Source organism: Lipophrys pholis (assembly GCF_963383615.2).
Source record: "Lipophrys pholis genome assembly, chromosome: 9".
In the NCBI taxonomy this organism is placed as follows: domain Eukaryota; kingdom Metazoa; phylum Chordata; class Actinopteri; order Blenniiformes; family Blenniidae; genus Lipophrys; species Lipophrys pholis.
This window is the reverse complement of record NC_137639.1, coordinates 26,306,965-26,333,166: the sequence shown is the minus strand read 5'-3', so window position 1 is coordinate 26,333,166 and position 26,202 is coordinate 26,306,965. Positions and strand designations below refer to the sequence as shown.

The window sequence follows — 26,202 nt, the reverse complement described above, 5'->3', positions numbered from 1 at the left end:
CGGCGAGTCCCACCGCACCCCCCAACCCGGCAAGGCAGAGACGGCCCCAGCCGCCGCGCCCCGGACCAGCCCCGCCCCCAGACCCAGGAAAGCGAAGTCCGGCGCAGGCCCCGGTCGGAGAACAGTCAACTCTACACCCCCAGGAGCCTCATATTCCACCCGCCCCATAACCCCTCCCCCCGGGTCTTGATTGGGAAACCCAACCCATGACCCACCCCGCACACACACACACCCACACACACACACACACACACACACACACACACACACACACACGGAACGGGGGGGGGGGTGATGACTCTCGCACCCTCAGGCCGCCGGCCGGGCCCCCTCCCGGCCACCGCGGTATCCCAACCTCCACCAATCCAACAGCAAGTGGAGAAGGAGCACCGCACCCCAGCCCCCCCACAAGCGCCACGCCCGAGGGAGCGCGCCCCCCGCACTCCAGCCGCACTCACCCCGGGCCGGGGCGGGACCCCAGCGGGAGGTGCTGGGGGGAGCCACGTCTCCCGCCCTTCCCCTGCCCTATATGTGTGTTGGATGTATGTAAGGGTGTGTTTTTGTGTTTTGAAAAGGTGGATGCGATGTGTGTGTCTATGGTGCGGTTTAAAATTGGGGGGTAGCGGGGCCCGGGCGTTCTACCGCTGACAAGCGGCAGAACCCCGAAAGCGGCTTACCCCCTCAAGACCCTGCATGACTAAGTGTGGTTAAAATTGGCAGTTACTTCTACCTTCAAATCGTCAAAATGAAATATAAGTGAAATTGGTTTCTCTGGTAATGTGTTCAAAGCAGATGTGTTTTGACTTCTTATGGACTTTTTTTTTTTTATCACAACTGCATGAAGTCAAAATCTGTGTGTAGGATCGATGTTTTAACTGCTTTTGAAAAGGTTAAAGTGAATAACGTGATTTGATATCATTTTCAGTATGAGAGTGTGCAGAGGAGGATTTATAAAAAAAAAAGCGCGGGCCGATTGAAGCAGCCCATGTCAGTGCACATTATCAATGTAAGTCCAAACATAGAAACAACCTCTTGTTCAAGGTCATTTAGTCATAGAAACAAACGACACGTGACGGTAAGAAAACAAGCATGAACACGGTGAGAGACAACTGGAAGAAGAGAGAGGAACGAAGTGCGAGCTGAAAAACTGGAAGTCAAACGAGGAAGAGGTCATGTCATGAGTGAGAGAGAGAGAGAGAGAGAGAGAGAGAGAGAGAGAGAGAGAGAGAGAGAGAGAGAGAGAGAGAGAGAGAGAGAGAGAGAGAGAGAGAGAGAGAGAGAGAGGGAGGGAGAGAGAGAGAGAGAGAGAGAGAGAGAAAGAGAGAGAGAGAGAGAGACAGACAGTTGGATGAGGAAATAATGCTGGTGAGCACATGGGTGTGGTTTGCGAGCAGTTTCTCCATCAGCCCCTCAGAAGTGACACACAAAAGAAAAATCAAAGTGCATGATGAGGCCGAGGATAAATCTCTGGACTCAGGCGCCTCACAGGATGGATACTAAGGTAAGCATAATAGCCTGGATGAAAGACTAAATATTCGCCTCGCTGTGGGCTGTTTTGGGGCGAAGCCGGCTGAGAAGAGGAGACTGATGGAGGCTGACAGACAAATGGATGAACAGACAGACGGAGAGTGAGTGAGAGTGCTGGATGTGACAAACAGGCAGGCGGGTCAGGCCAGGGGAAGGGAGAGACGCCTGTACAGCCCAGGGGAAACAGGCCTCATCCTGACATATGCTCTGGAGTGAAATTAAGATTGGCATGACCTGCTAATCTGAGCTGTCAAAGCTCATGACGGCCACAGACGCTCACCTGTCACGCCGCTCCCCGCCTGGAGGATGAGCTGCCACCAGGATAGGTCAAAGATCGGGATTCATTTTCTGCTGTAGGGGGGGGGTGGGGGTGGGAGGATTCAAACCCAGACTCCCATCTGTCACGGTACCTGCCTCTGTTGTACCTGCCTGGCTGTTGTTCTCTGTAAAGTTGTTCTTGTTAAAAAAAAGAAAAAAACGGCTTTTACGTTCTGCTTTTCTATAGTGTTTTGTGTTCAAGCTACAGGCAATATGTTGAGGGGGAGGAGGAAGTGAGTTTTCCCGCTGATTGGGAGATTTCTCCTCAGCCATACAGAATTTCCATTATGTTAAAAAAAAAAATAAAAGGAGTTGTTTTTTTGACACATCCACCGATGCCATTTTTTTTATTTTCATTTTTTTGAAATTGGTGACAGCTTACAAAATACGATCAAGTCACATCCGCAGTGGTACAAAGTTCAGCACAGACACGTGTGGGAGGATTGCATGCACAATGTGTGGCCTCCATCACTCATTTCTGACAAAAAAAACCCCAAAAGAAAACAAAAACCACATCTTTAAAGGAGTGACATTCAAAGCGAGAATGTGTTTTCTGCCAGGCTACACGAGGAGTGTGGGTGAGGACGGCACGTGCTATGGGAGGAAGGAGAAGCGAGCGCGTGGTTCTAACCTCAGTGACTAAATCTTCCTGTCTGGGTAAATTTACGCTGGACGAAATGTTCCAGGTTGAAACGCCGCCTCAATTCAATCATCGCACGTCGCGTACCACTGAGGACATTCACACTCACAGCATATTCAAAAATCTTTTTTTTTTTCCGAGCCTCATTGAAATCGATTGATAAATATTTGCACAATTAGAACGCGAGTACAAGGAATGCACCAACCATTCACGTTCACATTTCAGGAATTCATGTAATTTCATTAGAAATTAGGATTATTGCTGTTCCTCCGCCTAAATTCAGTTGGTTAGTTGATCACCATCCAGCGTGTTGACCAATACAAATGCCCCCACCCACCCAATCCCATTCCTGCATGGTTCCATCGATGAACCTTATCCATCTACATCAGGGATGTCGAACACAATTTGAAGTTTTCCTTGTTGTGTTGCAGAGTGTATGTGATGAAAATGTTGATATTCAAGCAAAAAACAAACAATTACTTCAGAAAAATATTACAATCTCAACATAAAACTAGTTTTAAAGAAACCTTCTGGTGCAAAATATAGTCAAACATCCAGAAAAAACAACTTCTCCTATAGGCGGTTGCATTATGAATGTCTTTAGAAACTCACCCTGACAGCATGAGGCTGGTTTGATAGCAACCAGGTAGTTAGTTTTCATGCCAGCATCACCGATATCTCAGCTCGGGTCTCAGTGTTGTGTTGAGCACACGACTCTTAAGAAATGTGTTTTGAACAAAATCCATGTTTTCTTTGAAATGCCGTATTGGAGACTCTTGCAGGCCGTTTTTGACCCACAGGCTTTATGTTTGACACCTTTGATCTGCATTGTACTACAATTAACCATTGTCATCATCGTCATTATACATAATTGTACATATAACAAGCACCGAGGAAGTACTGCACAGCCCAAAATAAAAAGTATATCCGTGTGTTTAGGAAGAAATATTTTGTGCAGATGTGATGACTCTGACCCTGTCATCCATAACAAATGCACTGGAGTGTATACATATGTATGATCGCTCATAAATTATGGATTTACCTCTGCTGTCTGACAGGCTCCAGATTACTTTGCCAGATCTTTAGAGGTCATTTCAATCTAAAACCCACAGATTGTGTTTGAAGCAGCATGGAGTCAAATGCAGTTTGTTGGGATGAAGCTCGGTCACGTCACCGTTTTGCCTCCTCTACATACCATGTGTGTTTTCTTTCTTTGCAGATTCATTTGGCTTCATTCATCTTTTGCCTGTTTGTTATGTTGAAAGGTGAGTGGCACAAATGTACAGTGTGCAGTTTCACACTTTCCTTTCACACTTTCATCATGCTGCAATCTGAAATTATATCTCTTTTTTTTTTTTTTTTTGAACTTCTCTCACAAAGGAGCTAATAATTAAATCATGGAATATCGAGCTCCTCAGCCAGACCCCAGTTCGTAAATGTCAAAATATCATAATTTTTTTTCACAATCCACCTATAAGACATAACCATCTGGATTAAAGAAAAATACCTCTGCTCAACGATTACCCCCCAAAAAATAAAGTAATCAAAGATTGTTAACTTGTTCTCCTAAAGTCTCCGAAATCAAACCAAACTTGGCAGATTACCACTTTCTTGGATTAAAAAACAAAACAAAAATTCTTTTTTTGGGGGGGGGTTGAGTTGTTTTTCTGTATTTGTTGCAGATGGTATGTTTTTTTTTCATCCAGATGGCAGGAGCAGTATTTGAAGTTTATGAAAAAAATTACTTTTTAATTGTTTTTGGAGGGGAAAAGTGGTGTCAATATATGATTTGATGATAAGACCAAAGGGAAACAAACTGAACTGGACATCACAGGAAGTGAAGTAAATTAACTTTGCAGTTCTTTACTAATGATATAATGATATATTGATATAATGGACTAGTGACTAAAAGACTAATGTGTGTTAATCTTTTGTGAAAGGTAACATTTTTGCTCCACGATACAGTTTGTTCGCATTATATAGTTCCCCTGTTAGAGCCCGACATGAAACAACGACCCAAATTGTTATAAAATATAATGTAATAACCCGAAAAGTAATAAATGGTCCATAATGTAAAAAGATTTCAGTGTCATCTTAATGTGTTTAATGTCATACTTTATTTGTACTGGTGATTGGCTAAACAGATTATAGAGAACAGACGACAATAAATGACTTAGGCAACAGCAATCATACATGAATACAATTTAGTGGATATAGATTTATGTTAAAAAAAAAAGTCCAGACTGTTAGAACTCATTCTTTCAGTGTCATTCAAATTAAAGCAGTTCAGGTTCAAGCCCATGAAATCATTGTCTCGCTGTATGGTGTAACAACCTGATTCCATTATCAGGAGAAAAATATTTTGTAAAAAGTGTTTGAGTTTTGGTCTCTGCACGGTAATACATGATCGACCAGTTATCACATTTCGGCGTTTATACATTATATTTTATAACAATTCGGGTCGTTGTTACATATCGGGCTCTAACAAGCCCCACGACACTTTTTAATAATGTTCAAGTAAGTGATCACTATTACACAACGCAGTTACAATCAATTATTTTTCTGTAAGTTCGTTATTTGTTACTTTTTGGTCCATAAACTCTCTCGGTCACCGGCCCTGTTAGCTTTCGCTAATATTAGCCCGCCTTCACGGTGCCAGACATGAATTCTCAGCCCAGAAATAAACATTATCTCAGCTTCACAAGAGCCGTCTGCTGCTCTCTGCATGTTGGTGGTTTATCTCCGCTGCTTTGTTGCCTCTTTTCTCTCGTCATCTCTCATTCATTAATGTTTCTTTTCAGAACAAAATGTTACTCTGAGTTCTGCATGACTGTTGCAAATTGTTTGCCTCTCATGGAAGCGTATGCAGCGGAGCCCCTCACAGCCCAAAACAACAGACTGAAGAAAGGATTACATCAAACATGCCTTCTGATGTAATATTAGTCCTTATATACTGACCCACATAGCAGCACGGCTATATTAAGACATCCTAAATAAGAGAGAAACGATGCTTTTCCGTGCAACTCACCATTTTCCGTCAACAAATCAATCAAAGTTATCACTCTTATCATGCTGTTTTTTTCATGCACTTTGGTGCAATTCAAAGTGATTCGGATGAAGACTGGAGTGGTGAGAACCAGACGAAACGCGGCAGGAGAGGCAAAGAGAAAATACCAGACGAGAATAGAAAGAAATGAATTTAAAAGGTGATTAGCTTAGTGATGAACACTTACTGACAGGCACAACAATACAGCGTTTTTCCCCTTGAGTTTGGCACAAATGTTGAAAAAGGATGGTCAAACTAAAGCAAGATTGCTTTATTAGGAAAAAGAAAGAAAAAACTTGGCAGGATCCGAGTTAAGCCCATTCTGCTTTGTAAATGGCTTAACATTAGAGTACTTTTGCTCAGATCCAACAAAACAATTTTGCGGCAAAAGGCATTACCTCTTAGTTTGCACATCTTGAAAAGTAATCCCTGTCGAGGTTGTTTGAAGGTAGCGGGATTAAGTTTGACGTATTTGAACAAAGGTCTGTGCTTTTAAGAGAACCTAAATCAGAATTCATCATAATGTAATATCAATAGAGCCACTACAGACAGACATTGTGATTGTACTGGAAAAAGTTTTCACATCTCTCATTTAATAGCCGGAGGCAAGTTCGGCAGAATAAAATGATGTGAAGTTCTTGGAAGTCAACAGTGAATATGGCTTCATACCATGAAGGGGTAAAAAAAAAAAAAGGGGGGTAAAAAAGGGATTTTAAGTACTTGGAGTCAACACATGAAAATGTACAAACACTACAGTTGACTCGGTCTATCAAGTCCCGTCTTATGGGTTCATTAAAGTTGTGGGATTCACGGGAGTAGCTCTGGAAAGTGGAGGTTTTGTGGAGCTTCGGGACTAATTGGAAGGTGCCGAGTGAGTCGGCAGACAGCAGTCCTTCTGTCCCACAGTCTCACACAACAATCCAGCTCTGTTGTAAGCTGGATTTTGCCTGACAGGCCCGCTCACAGGACCATTACTGTGACATACTCACTGCATCTGCAGCCCCCCCTTCGTGGCCAGACACATTCTGGAGTCTGCCCTCTCGCCACGAATACACCACAGCATTGTTTGAAAGAATCACCGGCATCAACAACACCACGCTTTGTTCTGCCCGTAAAGCGGAGTGCATCTTTGTGAGGTTTTGCCTCACTTGTGCATTTTGGTGATTAAAAAGTGCTTCTTTTTTTCTTTTTCGCCCACAGTGTCAAAGGCTCAGACTCCCACACCTGAGTATCAAACAAAGACTGTGAACATCGTGATGGAAGAAACTACTCTGACTCTCACTGGTACAGTACACAGAATTTTCTTGTCTTGTTGCTGTTGTTCTTTTTCGCTTATTCTAAAATTAAACTCACTAACACGATCATATATGCAAGGTCATGCAGTGTTAGGAACAATAGTTGATACAGTAACATGATACTGCAATCACACTACTTTTGGCTGTAATACCAAAGATACATAAAACATGTATGCATTTTAAGCGAGTTGCTATTGTTTGACTCTCTTTTTCTGGCTTTAGCATCATCATCAGGCCCCGATTCCTCGACGTTTCAGTTGAAAACACAACGTTTTTGTGCTCCCGTTTCAGAAAGGTTTTGCTTTTACACTGCAACATTTTGAAAACGAGGTTTTGTGTGGTTTCCATGTTGACCACTAGTGGGTGCTGGTGTTTGTTTTTGTAATGAAAGCGCACATAGAGAGAACAATACTCTATAAACATTAAGAATGGGCGTACACGGACATTCGTATGGACAGATGATTGAGTTGGATTGTTATTACGGGTGAGTCTCAACTATAAAACTACCAGGTCCCAGGATAAGATGGACTGAGAGTCATGACTCTCTGGTGGTCCACCATTGCGGTTATCGTCAATCTACTCAAAGAACTATTTTCTATGAGCATAGTGCACATGTGCAGTTACAGCGTTTTAAAAAGGTTGTGTTTTTCCCCCGTTTCCACAGAGAAGGAGTGGGAGCATTTTTGAAAAGTTGCACCTTGGGAGCTGTTTATAATGGCTCTGACCACATTTTACACCCCAAACGCACCAAAAGTTTTCAGTTTCCACTTAAAAAAGTTGTTGTGCAAACAGGGCTTAAGTCAAGGGCCTCTAATCCTGGACTCTGGAGCCACAAGTGGCTCTTCACCCCCTAAGTAGTGACTCACTGAAACTTTTTCTGATTCATTTTAAGTGCTGCACAAAAAACAATTCTTCACAAGCGACACATATCTTGGAGGTGACAAATGTGAACCTCAACCTAAAATAGTTTGTTGAATAGTTTGTCAACTAAAATGTGTCGCTGCTTTTCACTGCAGATGATAAATGTGGAGTTTACAACCGCGACTCTCGAAAAAATAAGGGGGAAAAAAAGAGAAAACCTCAACACATTCATTTCCCCTTACTGTCAACAATGCAGGTTTTCCTGTATTTTTGATAGATTAGAGAGAAAATGGCACCTAGAAAAGCAGTGATGAAAGGTTCTGCAAAAATGGCTCAAGCTGCTGAAGTGTAAAGGACGAAATCTAGTGAAACAGAAATCCAGATGGATACAAAGAAACAAACATTAGATATTAAATACATTATTAAAATGGCCTAGGTGACTTGAAGTGGAGGGCAAAACAGGTAAAACTGCTGAAATGGCATAAACGTTAAAAATCTCTAATAAAATGTAAACAGTTCTTCTATTTAGAAAATAAAGCAAAACTCCATATAGAAGTTTATAAGCTGTGTTAACTTCATTCTGAACGTGTTTTTCTTTGGTATAATGTAGACAATAAGGACATGTTCTAGAATCTAAAGGCAGCTGACCCCTGACCTGAGCTGTTAAATAATTACAACCTGACTTTACCGGAGGAGTGACGCCTCTTTAATCTTCAACTAACTCGCTCACGGTATGCTTAGCCGATCAGCGTTAAATTAACATTATCTTACTTCTGTAAACCTTGTCTGCATCAACCTTCAACTAAGTGACATCATTGTCATTGAACAAAAATAATTAATTGGTCATTAATTTGGCCACACACACAGCTCACCTCATGCTTCACAGCAACAATATTACTCAGTTCACATCAATAAGAAAGATTACAAGCAAGTCACTCTCACAAGGAACTAGTAACTTCCTAGTACTAGGGCAGGCAGTGTGGGAGGGCTTAAAAGACAAAAACAAATGCGATCAAAGGTTTTCATGTCTGTCTTAAAGTTGTGTTTTAGAGTCATTTTGCCGGCAAATGTTTCCAAAATGAAAAGTCCCCTGATATGAGTCACATTGATTCAAATATCTTTGCTGCTTCTTCCACCGTGACAATCAACCTTGGGAGTGTTTGTTTTAACACACATCTCTACTTTGTTTCACTCTTCTTTCCGACACGGACTGCTGACACTGCTGACACATGTGAGTTTTGTGGATGGCACTGAACATTTTGTGCAAGGTCTAGATTAGCGTTGACCAATCAAAGTAAGAAAATACAAAATAATCTCATTTCTGCCGCAATGTGTAACATTTTGTTAAAAAAAAAAAAGTTCCCATGCAGCCCTCTGTTAGGAAGTCCCCTTCTACACTGAGTGGAAATGGCTGGTAAAGGCTCCCTACACGAACACACACACACACACACACACACACACACACACACACACACACACACACACACACACACACACACACACACACACACACACACACACACACACACACACACACACACACACACACACACACACACACACACACACACACAGAACCAAACTGGAGTGTGGTTTCAGTCAACTGGCTTCCTGCTTTGCAGTGGTGTGTGTCAGTGTGGTCCACCGGCTCTGTTCCTCTTCTATTACTACAGTTACAAGGAAACGATGTGGTTCTTCAAGAAATAACCCAGAAGGGACTTTTAAAGCGAAGCTCTGCACTTCACAGTAATTTGCTGGTAGCAGTAGTTTCTCCTGGCATATCACTATATATTTAATAGTCATCACAGTACACTTGATGGAAACATTTATAAAACCTCCATTATGACGGGGAGTCAGATATTTTTGCGTATGGTGCCGAAATAAAACCTATTCCTCATTGGGAGGATAAGAAATACAGAAACTGTGGTTTCATGTTGAGAGAGTGACTTTCTCTTTATTTCCTCGGGGAAACAAAGAAGAAGTAGCAGATTTGTTTAAAACCGGTCACAGTTGTGTGAAACGTATAGAAAGTTGAAGTCACCCATCCAGCCATCTGTTGATCCATTTGTACGTCCTTCCATTCATCCATCCATCTATCCATTTGTTGATTCATCCGTTCGTCTGTCATTCGTCCAACCATCCAGTCATCCATAAGGAATTGAGCAATTTTTTTTAATTTTACCATCAGTTAATGTTTGTGTGTGTGTGTGTGTGTGTGTGTGTGTGTGCGTGCGTGCGTGCGTGCGTGCGTGCGTGCGTGCGTGCGTGCGTGTGTGTGTGTGTGTGTGTGTGTGTGTGTGTGTGTGCGCGTGCAGGAGGTGGAGCAGTAAGCAGAGTCACCAGAGACACAAACTCTTCCCTGCACACTCCTGCAGTACAACCCACAAACCAACATAACGGCTCCACACCAGAAATCAGGACTCCAGCAGGTGAAGTGGAGTCACACTGCCAGCACAGCACAAACATATTTCACCTCACAGCACCATGGTTTATATATTATTTTATTATTCTTTTTTCATTTAGTTCCTGGTCAGACGACAAGGAAGACACAACCAAACCCAACGTCCATTCCAGGTGAGGTAACCATCTCCACCTTCTCACTCTCAACATAAAGTTTGTGGATGTTGTGATTCTGGCTGGCAGACAAAACAGACCATAATATCCCCCCACATTAACAGAAAAAGACTTACAGTGTGCTTTTCTCTCACCAATCGCTTTCAGAGTAATTATGAGGCCATTAGAAAATGTTCAACTCCCTGTCCTTGCCGAGATATACAGAGGCGTAATTCTGTAGAGTTTTACAGCACTGGGGGAAAGGGAGCGAGCCGAAGTGATAGAGACAGAGTGAGTGCTGATATGCTTTAAAAAGTGTCAACCTAAATTTCCTCAGAGAGTCATTCCGCTGAAATATTCAGAAATTCAATTAAAAATTGAGTTAAACATAGGAATGCATCTGGAGTTTAATGAGAAACAACTATCTATGGACGTGGCAAAGATAAGGAGCCGATATGAAAGAAAAACATGTTTTAATATATCAAATGATGGTGTTGAATTTTTCACTTGTGTATTATAAATATGAGATGATATAAAAAAAACAAAACCCAGAATAAAATAGTATTTTTTTGTAAAAACTCAAGGGAACTAATGCTTTTATAATTTTTTCAACATCCACAGTGACATCTTCTCCATCTGGGACCACCACCAAAAGGGGGACCGTTCAACCTTTTGCCTGGGGTAACTACAAAATTCTTCCTACTCCATAGTTACCTTAAATGCCACCGGCGTTGCAGTTTTTATTATCTCATGGCAGACTGACAGTATCACAATTCCCTGTCTTCCCAAACAAAACCCAAGTTAGAGAGGTAGAATACGGCACCTCACTTCTTCTTTTGCCAACAGATTAAGGCTTGATTGCGCCTTATGCGCGAGGAGATAAGATATTTGTGTCCTCACGCTGTGCTGGCTTACCACAGATAGGGTTTTGATACGCCGTCAACGGCGTGTCACCGGTGCCAGCAGTTTTGTCATGTCAGCTCTGACAGCTGTTCCCCGGTGATCCTCCCGCTTTTTTTGTTCCTCTATATGCTTCCTCTGTTCAACAGTCAAACTCAAGTCAATACTTCTCTTTCTCCTTTTGACTCCATATAGATCCGAAGTGGGACAAAGGTTTCACCTATGGTATGAGGCTTCTTTTGAACGCGTCCTTTTTCGTGTGCCACCGCTTGTTGTTTGAGGGCAGAAATCCACTGGCAGTGCAATTTCTTTTGGAGGCTTGGATACAGACTCTCTATCAGGAGTGTCAAACATAATTTAGTTCAGGGGACGCATACAGCACGATTTCATCTTGAGTGGGTTGCACCAGTAAAATAGTGTCATAATAACCTTTAAATTTAAATTTTAAAGTTGTTCGTTATTGCAGTGCAACAGCGTACCAGTATACTCGATGAAAATGTCTATATTTTTGCAAAAGCAAACAATTACCACGGGAAATTACAACAATCTCAACATAAAGCCAATTTTATTGAAAACTTCCGGTGCAAAATACAGTAAAATGTATTAAAAAAATAAATAAAAATGTTTCCTATTGCTGTTGCTTTATGAATGTTTTCATACAAACTCACCCTGACAGCACGGCTTTCATGGCAGCATCATTAATATCTCAGCTCGGGTTTCAGTGTTGTGTTGTGTTCGCTACTCTAAGATTTGTTCAAAACAAAGTTTTCTTTGAAATATTTACAATTTGCTTGGTGGTTTGGCCGGACTGGAGCCTCTCACGGGTCCGTTTTGGCCCCGGGGCTTATGTTTGACACTCCTGCTCTATATAGTTTTCATACTTGAATTTTTTTAATTTATAGCATGAAATGATAGTTTTCCTAGAATGAAAGTTTTCCTCAAATGACATATTGTACAGATGGTTTTGTGTCATATCCCCTCTATGATTTATGGTATATCTGTCCAGTTGAGTTCTATTTGTTCTGAATTGTCTTGACTGTGTCCAGATTATGAGTCCCTGCGATATGTTGGCCTGGTCATTGCTGCAGTACTCTTCATTCTCGGAATAATGGTCATTGGCTGTAAGTATTGAATACGTTTGTCATCACTAACAGGGGTGGGTCCATCCAGAGCACTTCTGATTACAGGGGGGCAAACCAAACTTTGATATTGAGATTACTAATTGAAAATCTAGAATGAATTGAAGTTATTGCTTTACAGTGTCAACATTAATATTAGGCTGGACATATACCCCCTTCAGCATCTGCTTTTCAGTGCAGCTTGTGAGTAATTCAGCGGAATCAGCTTCAGTGGTTCAAAACAAAAAATCATCGAAATATGATCAATTTATACATCGTGTAAGTTTATTGCATTCTTTTAACAATGAAGAATATACAGCTCTATCCTCAAAGTGATAACTGAGGTCCTACACTTTGTTTAAATTCAAGTTTGATTTTTCATTTCTATAATAAAATATAAAACAGTGAAAGCATTCACACCACCTTTTTTTTGGGGGGGGGGGCACATTCAGGCACCTTTGTCGTTTTTTTTAACTCTTGTTCTTATACCTGACTTTAGGTGGAAAAGTCTGTCGGCTTCCCAAGTGTCACAAGAGGTCGACAAAGTAAGTGTCTACAGTCATGATGCTCTACGAAACTTTCAAATCTTAATTTCATTGTTTTTTGCTGCACATGGGACAATAAAGCAGAGAAAAACTGTCGAACACTTCACACACGCTTAAGAGCCCACCTCCTTTGTTTTCCGAGGGTCTGAGATACATTCATCATCGTATTACATCAGTCAGCAACAGTGACCTCACTGTTTAGGTAAATTAAAACCTGTGAGATTATTACTTTGACTAGTTCTAGATAGGGAAGGAGACGCACAGAGGTGATATTTGGAGTATAAATAACAATTGGCTTACAGCCAGCTGTGCATCAAGAGTAGCTGTGATTATACCTTGCTGGTGAAAAACTGCGCTTGAATGATGTAATTAATTTATATCGCAGGCAAGTGCATGATGTATGGCAAACAATCAGTCACTTCAGACATATAATAGCTCGACAGAATGCTGACTGAAGTCTCTGTGATGATTAATAGATCAAGAGGATTATGATTAAGCTATTTGTTGGGCAAAACCGAAGTGCAGCAACTGCAATAACTGCAAACCACGCCGTTTGTTTCCCTTATATTTATGTTTGGCAGATATCCTTGATTGCTGAAACTGTACCCCTCCTCAGATGCTGTACATGTTCTATTTCCCAGATCATATCGTGTGGTCCAAGGATGAGGAGAGAAAAGCCGGTACACAACATCAGGAGCAAAAAACACACGAGAAACCAACGAAGGAATCCATTACAAGAAAGAGGAAAAAAAACAAACATGTGTGTACATGTCAAGTGACACACAGCATGCTGCTTGGTAACCATGTTGTAGAAAAGAAACCAATAAACATGGAAAATGTGATTCATGCAGACACGTGAAATAAGTGGAATCATCATGTCTAATCTTCCTCAAAAGGTTTTTCTTTCTTTTTTTTTGTATCAATTGTTGAGAAAAACTGCAGTTAAAAAGTAATTATCTTGGCAAATAATAAAGAAGATGATTCACATTTTAATCACACCTTCAACTTCGAGGAATGTTCGATACTAATGGCCTTTGTGTCTTGCGCATGGTAAAACAGCAAAAGGCAGCGTCTCACAGCCAGGGTTATCGTTAAAAGTTATGAGAAGTAACCTCGCCGCACAGTCGCGCTGGGAAATCTTCACCGTTCCTATAAAGGCTGGGTCACTTTCTCTTCGCCGTAGTTCCTGCGCGTTGTTTACACATTCAATCTCGACAGAAACTGATGTTTAGCACGAGTGTCTAAGCCTCTTAGTGTCTCTCTATGCATGTAAGTGAGTAAAGCTCTAGATTAAACAACACCCATTGGCACATTATCTTTGCATCCATATGGCTTCAGCATTATGCAAACAAGCAACCGAGGCAATAAGCAAGCAAATGTTATAACACATTTAATGTCAAAAATAAACACAATTCAGAGTTCGGCTGAGCTACACATTATACAGCAGTGTTCTAAAAGACATCAGAACAAATCAAGGTGACTGCAGCTGTGCAAACAGAACCAAGTTATGATATACATTTACTGGCTGCTTTTTTTATATCAGGTCATTTGTAAATTATTATATGAATGAACTCAACATAAAAACACATAGGTTGAACAAGAAAAGTGCATATACATTCACACAGGAAGTCCAAATGTATACTTTTTTGGGGGATGCAATATGATAATAAAACAAATGTTTTACAGTAAAAGGTCTTTGGTTCCAACACCCAACAGGACATCACCCTCAAACTTAAAAAAAAATAATTTTTGCCAAATATAACTTTTTTTTTGCCCCAGCTAGAAGGCAATGCACAGCTTTGTAAAATTGCAATCACATAAAATATATTATAAATCTAAAAAGCAAGGGTAGATGCATGAACAGATAATGCATTCAACCGTGACAGATAACGAATCCCTTTTAAAACAGGAAACGAGCTTTTCTATATATACATCGCCTTGAGATGGATTGAAAATCTGCTACATGTGTTTACTGTTACCATGCCTGTGTAGTGTCACCATAGCAAAGCTTTTGGGAGAAAGAAAAGGCATAGAATTCAGTCACAAGCTCGAAGCAGAGTCAACTAAACACTCCCTTTGGATTTTAACACGACGTTGTTTGCTTTCTACATTTGAGAAATTGTTTTCAAAGAGGAGACTCAGCTGCACTGTTTGTCCAACAGAAATGAAGAAAAAACAAACGACTGCACAGATTTCTTTCTTTTTTTTAAACTGATATGTTGAAATTTTAGTTGATTTGTCCTCCCTTTGAAATGTCAAGTCTTATTAAACACTAGCCCTTGTGAGATAACATGCTGTAGTCAATGTGCTCAGATACGAACGGCACATTTGACGTTTTTAGGATAGCACTCCAGCTCAGACCGACTGCCGCTGCACACTCTTGATAAAAGACACAACCAAACACTCCTTTCGCTCTCAGGTCTGAATGGATCGCAGCCAGGGCCTGCCCCCGGTGCCAACATGAGCTGCAGGAGAGTACAGTGAGACTCAGTGAGAGTTCATGCAGCCGTTCCCGACATTGTTGACTTCATCATAGGAGCTCTTCATGAAGCCTCGAATGAAAAAAGAAAAAAAAGAAAAAAAAAACACCTGACGTGAGACAGTATTTTGCCTTCCCTTTTAACTTGTCAACACCAAACAGAAAGCAACCAGCGCCTTGGATTCTTGGATCGAAAGCGCTCCTTCACACGGTGTGATTTTTTTTCATTTGATCGAAGTAAGACAACCCTTTAGAAAGGAACAAAGGCATTGTTGGTATCCCCCCCCCCCCCCCCCACAATCATCCCACTTTATTTAATATGTGAAATTTCTATCCCTCCCTCACACCGAGCTTCCCTCTACTGGTGTAGGAGGCATTAATCTAACTCTCGCCAGCATTCGGAGTGCTATTTACAATCTGAAAGACTATCGTGAAAGCCTTTCAGAATGAAAAAGAGAGGGAGGGGGGAAAAACCATCATTCATGGCGGTCAATTAATTTGCAGGATTGCGAGACGGTGTTTGCATTGGCCGATTTTAAATGTTTCTTCTTCTGTTTTTAACCGAGGTTGAGAGTACAGGGAACAGGCATTTAATCTTCCTATTGCACTGCCTCCTGTCATTCCTAATGGGCCAGGAACAGAAGATGTCAGACAAGCGAATAAGGGAATGAAGTGAGCACTGGGTTGGCTTAGTGTAGATTAGCGCGGTTTGTCTCACTCAACGACCATTTCACACAGACAGGTCTGTTCCACATGCACCAAATCAAAAGCAAATACAGTTTCGCGGCGTAGCTGGTGCGAATAATTTCTTGTTTCAGGCAGTTAAAAAAAAAAAAAAAAAAAAAAAAAAAGGGGGAGCTCTGGCTGTGCTAAATTATCCCTTTTAACAAAAGAAGCTTCAAGCCATATTCACTGGCTTTGATTTGGATTCCTCAAATAGAATCCAATTAGAAGGTTTGAATGTGCTCCAAATGTCCCAGGCTAAATTGTGTGTGTGTGTGGAGTACAAACGGCTGGGACGACAACAAAAGTGTACAACAGCAAGAAGGAATAACACATATAGCATATGTTACGTGTGTATAGGCAGTTGTGTAGGAGTGAGCAATAAACTGAATGGTGTAAAGCAGGCTGTTGTGCAAAGAAAGTCTAACTGTCCTGAGTAGGAGAAGAGAAGATAACAGCCCGATGCATCGCTCCTCTCTCCCCTGTGTCTCAGAAGGCTGCTGCTGTGCCAGGAATTAGACGGCCCCTTTCTGGTCCTGCTCTGTGGGCACCGAGTAGATCCTGAGGAGGGAGAGAGCGAGCACAGGCCAATCAGGTGAGACGGCGCAAAAGTGTGTCACATTTAAGATATTTTTAGGTTGAATCTCAGCTTTTGAAGTTAAAAAAAATAAAAATAAAAAAAAATATGAGAAGCCTCCTCGTGTGGTGCAATTCAGGAAACGGTGCGTCTGCCTGCCGTTCCAGGGTTTTTGACAGGTGCACGGTGACTGCATCGCCTCAAAACATAGCTCATCCCCAGGTGGGACTTCTAAACCTGGCTAGGCGCTGTTGATCCAACAAGCCAGAGGTTGCTGTGTGATTAAGCCTCTTTTCAACAGACCGATCAGTCAGCACCAAAGACTGCCAGAGCCAAATGCAGCCCCCAGAGGCAGTCGGTAATCCTGCAGAGGAATTTAACCCTTGCTGATTCACTGGGGTGTCTGCTCCCCCGGTGGCAAGCAGTCTCCTGCTGCTCGATACTTGCAGGGTGCTAAGTTGAACTCCCTAACCCCGTGACCCAGCATGCAGGTCACGTTATACTACACCTCTTGAAAAACAAAACTGATTACTCTGCAGAAAGCCTTTCCAAAGTGGGCTTCCCCTTGAATAGAAAAAGTGTCCAAAGGAGGTCATGCGAAGAGAGAGAGTGTGTCTAACTGGTTCAGGCTGTTCTGTCTTAACGCCGTTGGCCGACTGCTGTCATCGGGGCTGTATTGCCTTTATCACATTGTTTTTTTTACCACAGTAGAGTTGTCTACTCAGGCATGAGTTCATAAGGTGAGTATTCAAACAGGTTATGTCCTGTCCCATGTGGTCACACCGACCTCAATGCACTGTCTTAAGGCCATTGTATGATGGCTAAGATGGATAAGAGGGGCGTGTCCACCAGACTCGGGCTGTAATGCTAATTGCCGTGCAAGTCTGGACGAGTTGAAAAGGGCGGATGCTGGTTCTCTTATTCCTGGTGAGTGTTTTTCTGATGTTGATGAAGTCAGATGAAGTCGGGCAAATTGGCAAAGCAACAGAAAGCTGTTACCCACCAGACCGGTTTTGTCACTGAGATGCTGAGTTAGCATAAAGAAGAAGATGAAATTCTGAGGAAGACCTTGGCACAGTCTGCACAGGGGCCACGAGGAAAAACATACATGTGCCGTTTATGTTAGAATTGCACCGTGTGTGTGTATATAATGCAGGAAATGAGAGTGAAACATCAACTCTGATAGTTAAGTAATGCAAACTTACCCTTGCTGCCGATTGTGCATTTTGCGTCTTACGAGGAATACGGCTGCAAGTAAAGGGGGGGGGGGGGGGGTGTTGGTTAGAAGGTCATGGCTCCACAAGTAAAACATTCATATTGGCTTAAGTATTATCAGCTCCTCAAAGCACACTTTGACAAACAGTCACTCTGACAAGGAAGTACAAAGCTTTACAGTCCTACATTTGTCAACTGTGGGAAACGGAACAAGCCTCAACCCACGTCTGACTACAGCATGCCCAAACAGACCCAATAATACTTACCGACTATCGCTGCGACGGAAAGAGTCAAGACTGTCACAGCGACAACGATGACGATCAGCGTTAACTGATCTAAAAGACAAGACATGGAACGAATACGATGAAAAGAGCACCGGAAACATCAGCACAGGGAGATTACTGCGGTCTCTAATGAAACATTTCCACACATTATTGTACCATATTTATAAAAAATACTTCTCTCACTTGTTTCATCAACACCTGTGGCCTTATCAACAGCTGAGTCGGAAGATAGCACACCAGACTCTGTGACTGGGGTGGGGAAAAAAAAAAAACATAATAAATGAAACACTATCAGGTGAGACATAAATTTCCAACTACTTCCTTATATCAAGGCATAATTGCTTCACTCTGTGCGTTATGTGAGATACAGGTGCATCTAAAAGAATATAATTGAAAAGTGTTAGAAGCTACACTTACATAAACTGTCAAGCATTTCTTTTAATACTTTAATAGTGATATTTACGTCAAATATGTAAATTTGATAATAAATCTAAAACTTTTGTATTATTTCAGTTTCAGAGCAACAGATCTCAAGTATATGCACGATTAAATGAGAAAAAAATTGATTGTTTCTAAAGACGCACCTGTAATTTAAACGGAAGAAAAAAATGTCCGTGACTTCAGAGGATGTTTATAAGAATGCTGCGTCTCCAACAGCCGGCTTTCCGCCGCACTGTTTCTAAACAGATCAGTAATTCTATCAAACGTCTATCAGAGCGAAGATGAGGAGTGGCAGAGTGAGGCATAGACGGAGAATGAGAATGCCAATGCTGATTAGCGGAGCGACGGGACGGCGGAGACGTCGACGTGTTCATTGGCCTTTCGGCAGAATCCGCGGGGCTCCTCTGCAGAGCTGATTGATTCCATTCAGGCCTCAATGGTCGAGGGGAGGCAGGGGCCAACAGGGGCCGCAGCGCCATATACAACAATTCCAACTTACTGACAATAATCACGGAGGTCACAGCCTCCATATACTCTCCTCTGGACAGCTGCCATTACAGCCTTTGTGAGAGACACAAGAAACTACGCAATCCAAGTGTCCTGCCCACTCTCATGACCCGAGACGGTAAACTTACCACTTTTTCTGCCAAAATCCTCATCATCATTAATGTCTGTGAAATAAAAAGAAAAAAAAAGACATTTGTAAAAAAATTATAAATACTAGAAATGCTGGCTCTCGGTGTGAGCCTGTTCCAATAATGATAGCATGCGACTTCTTCTATTGTACAATAGTCAGGACACAGAGAGCAGGTTTAATCTTTTAGCAGCACGAGTGTCTGGACGGTGTCTGAAGTCAGGTCAGGGTGAGAACGTTCTCTGGGCAAAATGAAATGGGGATCAATATACACATATAACTAAACCAAGTTTAAACTGGGAAAAAAATAAAAAATGTATTGGTAAGTGACACCACGCCTGTTAACGAACCACCAAAACTGTGAGTAAATAAAGAAACTCAACCTCTGCCACCGAGCAGGGTGAGTCATCGTGATAATGGATGCAGCTCCCACTTTACAAGAAATTAAACTACAGCAATCTAATACCAAAGATCTTGACAATAATGTCATTAGTTCATACTGAAACCTTGTTGTATATATTCTCGTGTGTTCTCTAACAGTCATGAGTATGAAAAAATACAGATAAATAATCTACCAATTACTAAAGCTTCAGTGTAAAAACCCTACTTATGTTAGAACTGTTGCACACTATACATACAGACTCACCAGATAGTTGAAATTGAAAGGGAGAGGGAGGGTGCAATTCATATCAAGCTCTGTGTGTGTGTGTGTGTACTTTTTCCATTTATGTGTCACATACCATCATCATCGACTGATCCCTCCACATCTTCTGAAACAGCTGAAAGAAAGGTTAGGTGGTTATAACACAGCATCGATTGAACAGGATCAATAATCATACGACTCTGCAGCACTGAGAAGTGTTTAAACTCCACCAGATGAACTAAATAAGCAGAGCAATTAAACCGCTGCGGTCCATCTGCTGGTTTTAAGGTGTTCCATCTTGAGGAAGCACAGCGGTGGGAATAGGGTTGCCAATTTTACACTTGCATGTCTCTCAGTAGTGTTGCCGTCGAGCCAGATGTGTGAACATTTTCTTCCACTGTAACACCTTCTCGCTTTTCTCTCTCCGGTGGCTGTGGCTGTGCACGTATGTAGGTAGTTTAGGAAAAACATGCCGACACAGGGACGCACAGACCCTGATTAGATGTTTATCACCTGAGAGCAACACAGAGATGAGAACATACCCACAGCAGCTGGCAGCAGGAGCAGCAGACACAGGAACAGCAATCGCATCATCTTCAAATGCTGCAGGGTGGGGGGAAAAAAAAGAAGAAGAAGAAACCAAGTTAAAAATATCTGCTATTAATATTCAGCCATTGATGTGTGTGAAATCTTGGTGTTTTGGTTTAGAGACGGAGTGCGGCGGAAGGCAGAAACACGGTCTATTATTGGGACTCGTCTGGCACTTTGAGTTCCTGGATCACTTTCTGCGAGTCAGTGGAAAACTTCACATTCCAAGACAACCCGTCCTCACACCAGTTTCAGTAATTTAAAAGCATGCATGACGATCTAGATTGTAATCTGAGATGGGTGGTGGAAGGAGGGTCAGAGGGCGACTGTATTTCCCATAATGCTCAGCATAAATTGTGACACACTCGACTGGCGAGGAGTGTGTGTTCGACATTTTCCTCTTGCACGGCCACATGTAAAGCAGTGGCAGGTATTAAAACTCGAAATTATAAGGGATTGAAGAAAAATGCTCTTTTTATTTGTTTATTGCATTCAGCAAAAGATATTGTCGTTGAGCTTATCAACAAAATGAAAAACATCAATATAAATGTTTCTGGGTGGTGGTGGTTTCCTACTTGGAAACAAACCCCCTAAAAGATTCACAACTTCCTCATGGCTCACGGCCCAACACAAGCCTCACCTCCCTTTCCCATTTACCACAGCGTAGATGTGAAACACAGCTGTTCTCCGCCTGTCAAACAAAGCCCCAGCTGTGTCCAACACAATACGGATGTTGATATTTTTAAGTGGGAAATCATAAGAATGACCTCTCTTCCACTGGAGGTCCCGGATGAAGCCTCCTCATTCAGATTTAGCCTGGGATCACAGACCGGTACCCATGCGGTATTTTGATACCGTTACACAGTGCAAACTCTCCCTCTGACCTTTGTGCCACATATTCGTCCTCTGGGCCACTGTTCATTGTTAGCAATGCCCATTGTGTCCTTGTTTCCTCCACTCTTAATGACTATGTGGAAAGAACTGAGATGACCTGCATTGTGAAGGTGTCTATCATGCGCTGCGAGACACCAGAAGATCTCTGAACACTGATACGACACCCTCACGCACACAGCTGACACTACTGTTTTCTGCTACTCGCTACAATTTAAGGAAGTAGACTGTGGTCTGTGGGGGACTTTTCAATTTCCAATTCTGGTGAATGGAAGTGAAAAAGAAAGGTGTGGGCCTATTAGGAGAACGCATTAGACATGCACTGCTTCTTGCAATAAGATCATAAGGGTTATAAAATACAATGCGATCAGGTATCAACTGTAATTTAATCTGTGAATACTTGTTATGTAAGTGAAGCATCTGTCAAGTAGAAGAAATGTCTTTATGGCATTGGTAAAAATGTGTCTGCAACAACTTATTGTAATAGTAAAATGGCAGAATGGCATCCAGAGTATTTCAGGTTGATTATAGGGGGGGGGTGGGGGGGGGGGGGGTGTTAATCACACAAGTGAGGCTGATTGGAGAGGGGGAGCTGTGTGAGCTGTTCTGGCCTTTTGAATAACTGAAGTAAATCTCCAAACGCAAGCAACCCAAGAAGCTGCAAATAAAATCCCCCTTCTGTATCCAATTTGCTTTGCAGACTCGCTTTGGGTGAAATAATAAGCCGATCCAATTTGGAAATATTTATCAACCCAGTCCGCTGACTCCGTATCAAAATGGCTCCTGACGCATGTATTATTTTTCAAATTGGGTAATATATTCTTGTGTATCTGAATGGCGACTGAATTTGCGCTTTTATACCACATCCAATTTGCTTCATGTAATAAACCAGTGGCTTGCTTGTAAAGTAGACATGCCAGCTGCCTTCTTGCTAAAGATGCAAAGATCATAGACGGTAAATGAAGAAATCAACAAATCATAAAAACTACTGTTCAGCTGCAGCGCCGCAAAAAGCAAAAAACAAAACAAAACACGGCACTGTTGCTGGAGGGTAAATAGGTCTTGGTTTTTTTAACCCAGTTCCCCGATGCAATTTTCCAGTGACAGGATTATCCCCAAACCTCAAACCTGTCTCGTCACGTTAGCAGACCTGCAAACCCCCAAATCTTTTTTACCAAGCTTCATTTTGAATAAGAGTCTTCACCATTCAACTCAACCAATGCAATTTCTATCAACACACACACAGGTTTACAATATGTACATAAGCAGAAGCGACAGACTCTTGCTGCTCTACCTGCACAGATAACAGCACTGTGCTCAACCACTGTGTATCACTGACAAGAATTTGACACCAGCGATAACAATCACAAATGTGTAAAGATACCAGCACTACTGTGGCCTATACAGTTCATCAGAAAATAAATGCAAGTTGAAAAAAACCCCCAAAAACTTAAGAATGTGACATAGCACCCACGAAAAACTTTATGATTATTCGGTGGGTGCGTTGAACCAAGAAGAAAGTTGCACACTAAAAAAACATGCACCACAATAAAAAAGAGACAAAGGGTTTTTTTTGTTTATTTTTGTTTTGTTTTTAAAAGAAAGAAAATGCATCATTTGCTGTCATTCACTTTTCTAGAAGTGGATGCTTATTCTGGCTCAGCGAAGACATGAGAATATTCCTGAAATGTTTGCATAACTCTGCCGTCTCTCCAGCTGTTTATTTAAGTGAAGGCTGATGCTAATTTACTCTCTATATCATAACATATTGCGTCACTCCACTGGACCGCAAACCACAGTGACAAGGAAACTAATGGATGAAATAAGGAAACAAAATGAAATTTGCAAATACCTCAGATGGTGTCACGCATACCAGTCCACCTCAGATAAGCGAGTGTGACAACTAAGCAGGTATTTCCAATACAAACAGGCTGTGGGTCACCCTCTGAGCATCAGGCCAAAGATGCAAGCAGTGAAACAGCTCAGAGGATAAGAGAGTGTGCCTGACAATGACGCACTCCCTACTTGAAGACCCATATCCTGTATTTGCCTCTTTCCCCGCCTTCTGTGTGTGTTCACAAACATACAACCTGTACAACCAAGAATGAGCAGACATAATTTTACAGTTGCAGCAAAGCCTGCTGCTGCTGGTATTTCCAAACTATCATGAGAGAAAAACATCAACCTGAGGGAGAACATTACAGGTCTCCGGGCACGTACTCCTCAGATTAAATTATTTTTTTTTTATCAGATGGAGACAAAGCTGTTGTTCTGTGTTTTGTTAACAGCACTATCATAAGAACTATCTGCAGTCTCAGTGAGGGCTGCCACATTCCAGGCTATCTGAGACTCCTTGTAACTCCTTCAAAAAAAACCCAGCAAAAAACAAAAACTAGGTCTCATACCTTTTGTAAACTTCTGCTGTAGAAGGGGATATTTGCAGATGTGGAAAATGCACCGAGTTGATTAGCTTTAACAGAACTCTTATTTTGCGTGTCAAACCCAAGTCCCCAGCATTCCGGGTCAAGACTTGGATGTTCAGTCAACAACAGGTAATTTACCTGGATGTATGATGCACCTTGAAAGCACACTTCTTTGGAACACCAAAGTCTGGAAAAATGACACTTTTGTAACTTGTTTTGCAAACAAACGTAAGAACGAAGCCAGATCTTCTCTGTTTAAAGGATCAACTTTACTGGCTACAAAAAAATGAAGATGAAAGGTGTTAATATTGTGTAAAAGTTGGGGTGTACTCGGGAATGGCTTATAATTTTTGAAAGTGTCAGAGTTGATTACATGGTGTATATTGTACTCAAGCATGAGTAAATTACATACCTGGGGGTAAAAAAAGACAAATACTCCCCCGAATACTACTTAATTACAGTAATTTGGGTAAAAGTAATCCGTTACTTTTTAGATTATTTCCCCAGCACACACTGTTGAGTTTGACAGTCGCTGACAGGAAGCGGAACACAGTTGCTGACCTGTCATGTCAGGTTTGGAAGGTACCAGTTTGACAGAGGAGGGGGGGTGAACAAATGAAAAAGTAACAAATATTAAAATAGTTTAGATAAAAGGTAAACGTAAGACTTGTATAGAGTGACCGGGATATGGAATATGTCGCAGACAGTTGGATGAAACTGTAAAAGTAAAAAATAAATAAAAAGCATGAAAAAGACGCAAACTGTACAATGAGGAGAAAAAACAGACGCACTTTGAGAAGCCACCTGGTTCAAAACAAGTAAAGTGCATCGATTTTAAGTAAATTTAAGCTGGTATTTTTCCAGTCTCTGCTGTGAGAAGTGACTCACTCACCGTTTCTCTGCACTTCTGTCGAGCAGCTGGAGTCACAGTGGAGTGAACCTGCGCGCGCGCTGCAGCTTCAATTCTCACCTGCACGGGGGATTCACACACACAGCCTGCACCCCCCCCCCCAAAAAAAAAGTCTTCTCGACGCAGCGGAAAATACCTTCGTCTACGTGTACTTAGAAGAGCTGCCGAGGCAAGTTTTCTCAGAACGGTGGCCGATGAAATACCCCGTGTAATGAGGCTTATTATTCTAAACGCCACTATTGCGCAACGCACGTGTTGTTTGAACTGGAACCAACGCTGTCTGTAAAAAACAGTCCGACCGTCCCCGAAGTGACGTAAATGATCAGTTATCATAGTTAATGATAATGCGGATTACTTGACAGCTGCGAGCCTAATTTGTCTATAAAGTATGACTTGTGTCCACGTTGTTGATTGACGGGCTCATAAGCGCCCTGCCTCGCGCAGGTGTGCTCACAGGGGTCCACCGGTACAGACTTCTCTCTGTTCAGTAGCTGCTCATGCTGAAAGCTTTCCCAAAGAGGAGAGGACCCATAAAGCAGTTTCCCTCCATGTTTGGTGCTTTCTGCACTGCCCCCTCCAGCTGTTCCTCTCAGGACTTGATGAGTGCCATTAAAAGAAGGTTGTTTAATTAACCTCAATTTAAAAGTTCTCTGCACAAACACCAGAGTATAGAGCCCAACTAGTTTTGTTTTGTTTTTCCAGTATGTCCTCAGTCAGTATGGCCTTGTGCTGTTTTGGTGAAAAGTTTAGTGACTTGGTTTTGTGTCAATCTTAACAAAAGATTTCAATCTATGCTGCTTCATGGGATTGCAATGAGTAATCAGTGTAAAAGGAAATGCACAGTTGTCTTAGGCAAGCGCCCGCTGTCTGTGCATTGTATAGATGGAATACCACCACACCAGCAATCAGTACAGGCAGGATTCATTTTGGTCTGTTTCTTTAAGTTGTCAACTTTCTGCAATAACACACAAAATAAACTTCTGCTCAATCAGAATATAGAATACAAGACTTTCTGGCAGGCAAGCCTCCTCCCATACTCATTTCCAATATTGAATGAAAGTTAAACTTACTTTAAAATGAGTTGTTTTCAGAGTTGTTTCTACACACTGCTGGTATGTTGTCCCTCCCACGTCAAGATCCTTGTTATCATGGAACCTGCCAGTGTGTGTGTGTGTGTGTGTGTGTACACATGAGTACAGGTGAACTCAGTCAGGAACAAGAAAACTGTTCTTCATTGGCCGCTGACTTGGCTGAAACATGACACCGCTGGTCTTATCTGTGCAGCAGGTAGACCTGCTGTGTGTTTACTGCGGAGCATGCTCACTGCTCTCGGTAATCACTTTAGGGCCAGTGTCGAGTTTGTTGTCATACAATCATCGGCTGCTGTCAGAGTAGTTCATCTTAGTTAGTTAATCATATTATTGTTCATTCTGTATGCACATTTCCTGCAGTTGGGGACGTGGGAGCATATTCAAATATTTCATATTGAATAAACAGTGTGATTCGATTTTATATTTGCCTCTCTAGGGCCTGTCCTGGTCGGAGGTTTCTGATGATGTTTCCACGCAGTAATTTCCCTACACGGTGACTG

General features: G+C 41.9%; 2 protein-coding genes across 7 annotated transcripts; one reads left to right on the top strand and one right to left on the bottom strand.

The window, feature by feature from the left end:
* Window positions 1-1,259: 1,259 nt before the first annotated feature.
* fxyd5 (FXYD domain containing ion transport regulator 5) lies at window positions 1,260-15,447 on the top strand. Of its 3 annotated transcripts, none has more exons than XM_080471252.1 (10): window positions 1,260-1,501; window positions 3,705-3,750; window positions 6,732-6,815; window positions 10,003-10,116; window positions 10,211-10,261; window positions 10,862-10,921; window positions 11,336-11,365; window positions 12,187-12,261; window positions 12,758-12,803; window positions 13,445-15,447. In XM_080471252.1, the coding sequence occupies exons 1-10, from the start codon at window positions 1,445-1,447 to the stop codon at window positions 13,467-13,469; spliced, it is 588 nt and encodes a 195-aa protein (XP_080327378.1). In that variant the 5' UTR covers window positions 1,260-1,444; the 3' UTR covers window positions 13,470-15,447. The 3 variants fall into 3 exon arrangements, with proteins under 3 accessions (XP_080327378.1, XP_080327379.1, XP_080327380.1); XM_080471253.1 differs by having other exon boundaries at window positions 1,310-1,628; window positions 13,445-13,586; XM_080471254.1 differs by lacking the exon at window positions 1,260-1,501 and adding an exon at window positions 2,406-2,502 and having other exon boundaries at window positions 13,445-13,586.
* Window positions 14,181-25,799, bottom strand: LOC308114398 (uncharacterized protein). Of its 4 annotated transcripts, none has more exons than XM_080471257.1 (8): window positions 25,682-25,799; window positions 20,342-20,402; window positions 19,897-19,935; window positions 19,158-19,193; window positions 18,265-18,330; window positions 18,064-18,132; window positions 17,788-17,830; window positions 14,181-16,566 (listed from the first exon to the last, which is right to left on the bottom strand). In XM_080471257.1, the coding sequence occupies exons 2-8, from the start codon at window positions 20,391-20,393 to the stop codon at window positions 16,521-16,523; spliced, it is 351 nt and encodes a 116-aa protein (XP_080327383.1). In that variant the 5' UTR covers window positions 20,394-20,402; window positions 25,682-25,799; the 3' UTR covers window positions 14,181-16,520. The 4 variants fall into 4 exon arrangements, with proteins under 4 accessions (XP_080327383.1, XP_080327385.1, XP_080327384.1 ...); XM_080471259.1 differs by lacking the exon at window positions 25,682-25,799 and adding an exon at window positions 24,594-25,059; XM_080471258.1 differs by lacking the exon at window positions 25,682-25,799 and adding an exon at window positions 23,131-23,251.
* Window positions 25,800-26,202: the final 403 nt, after the last annotated feature.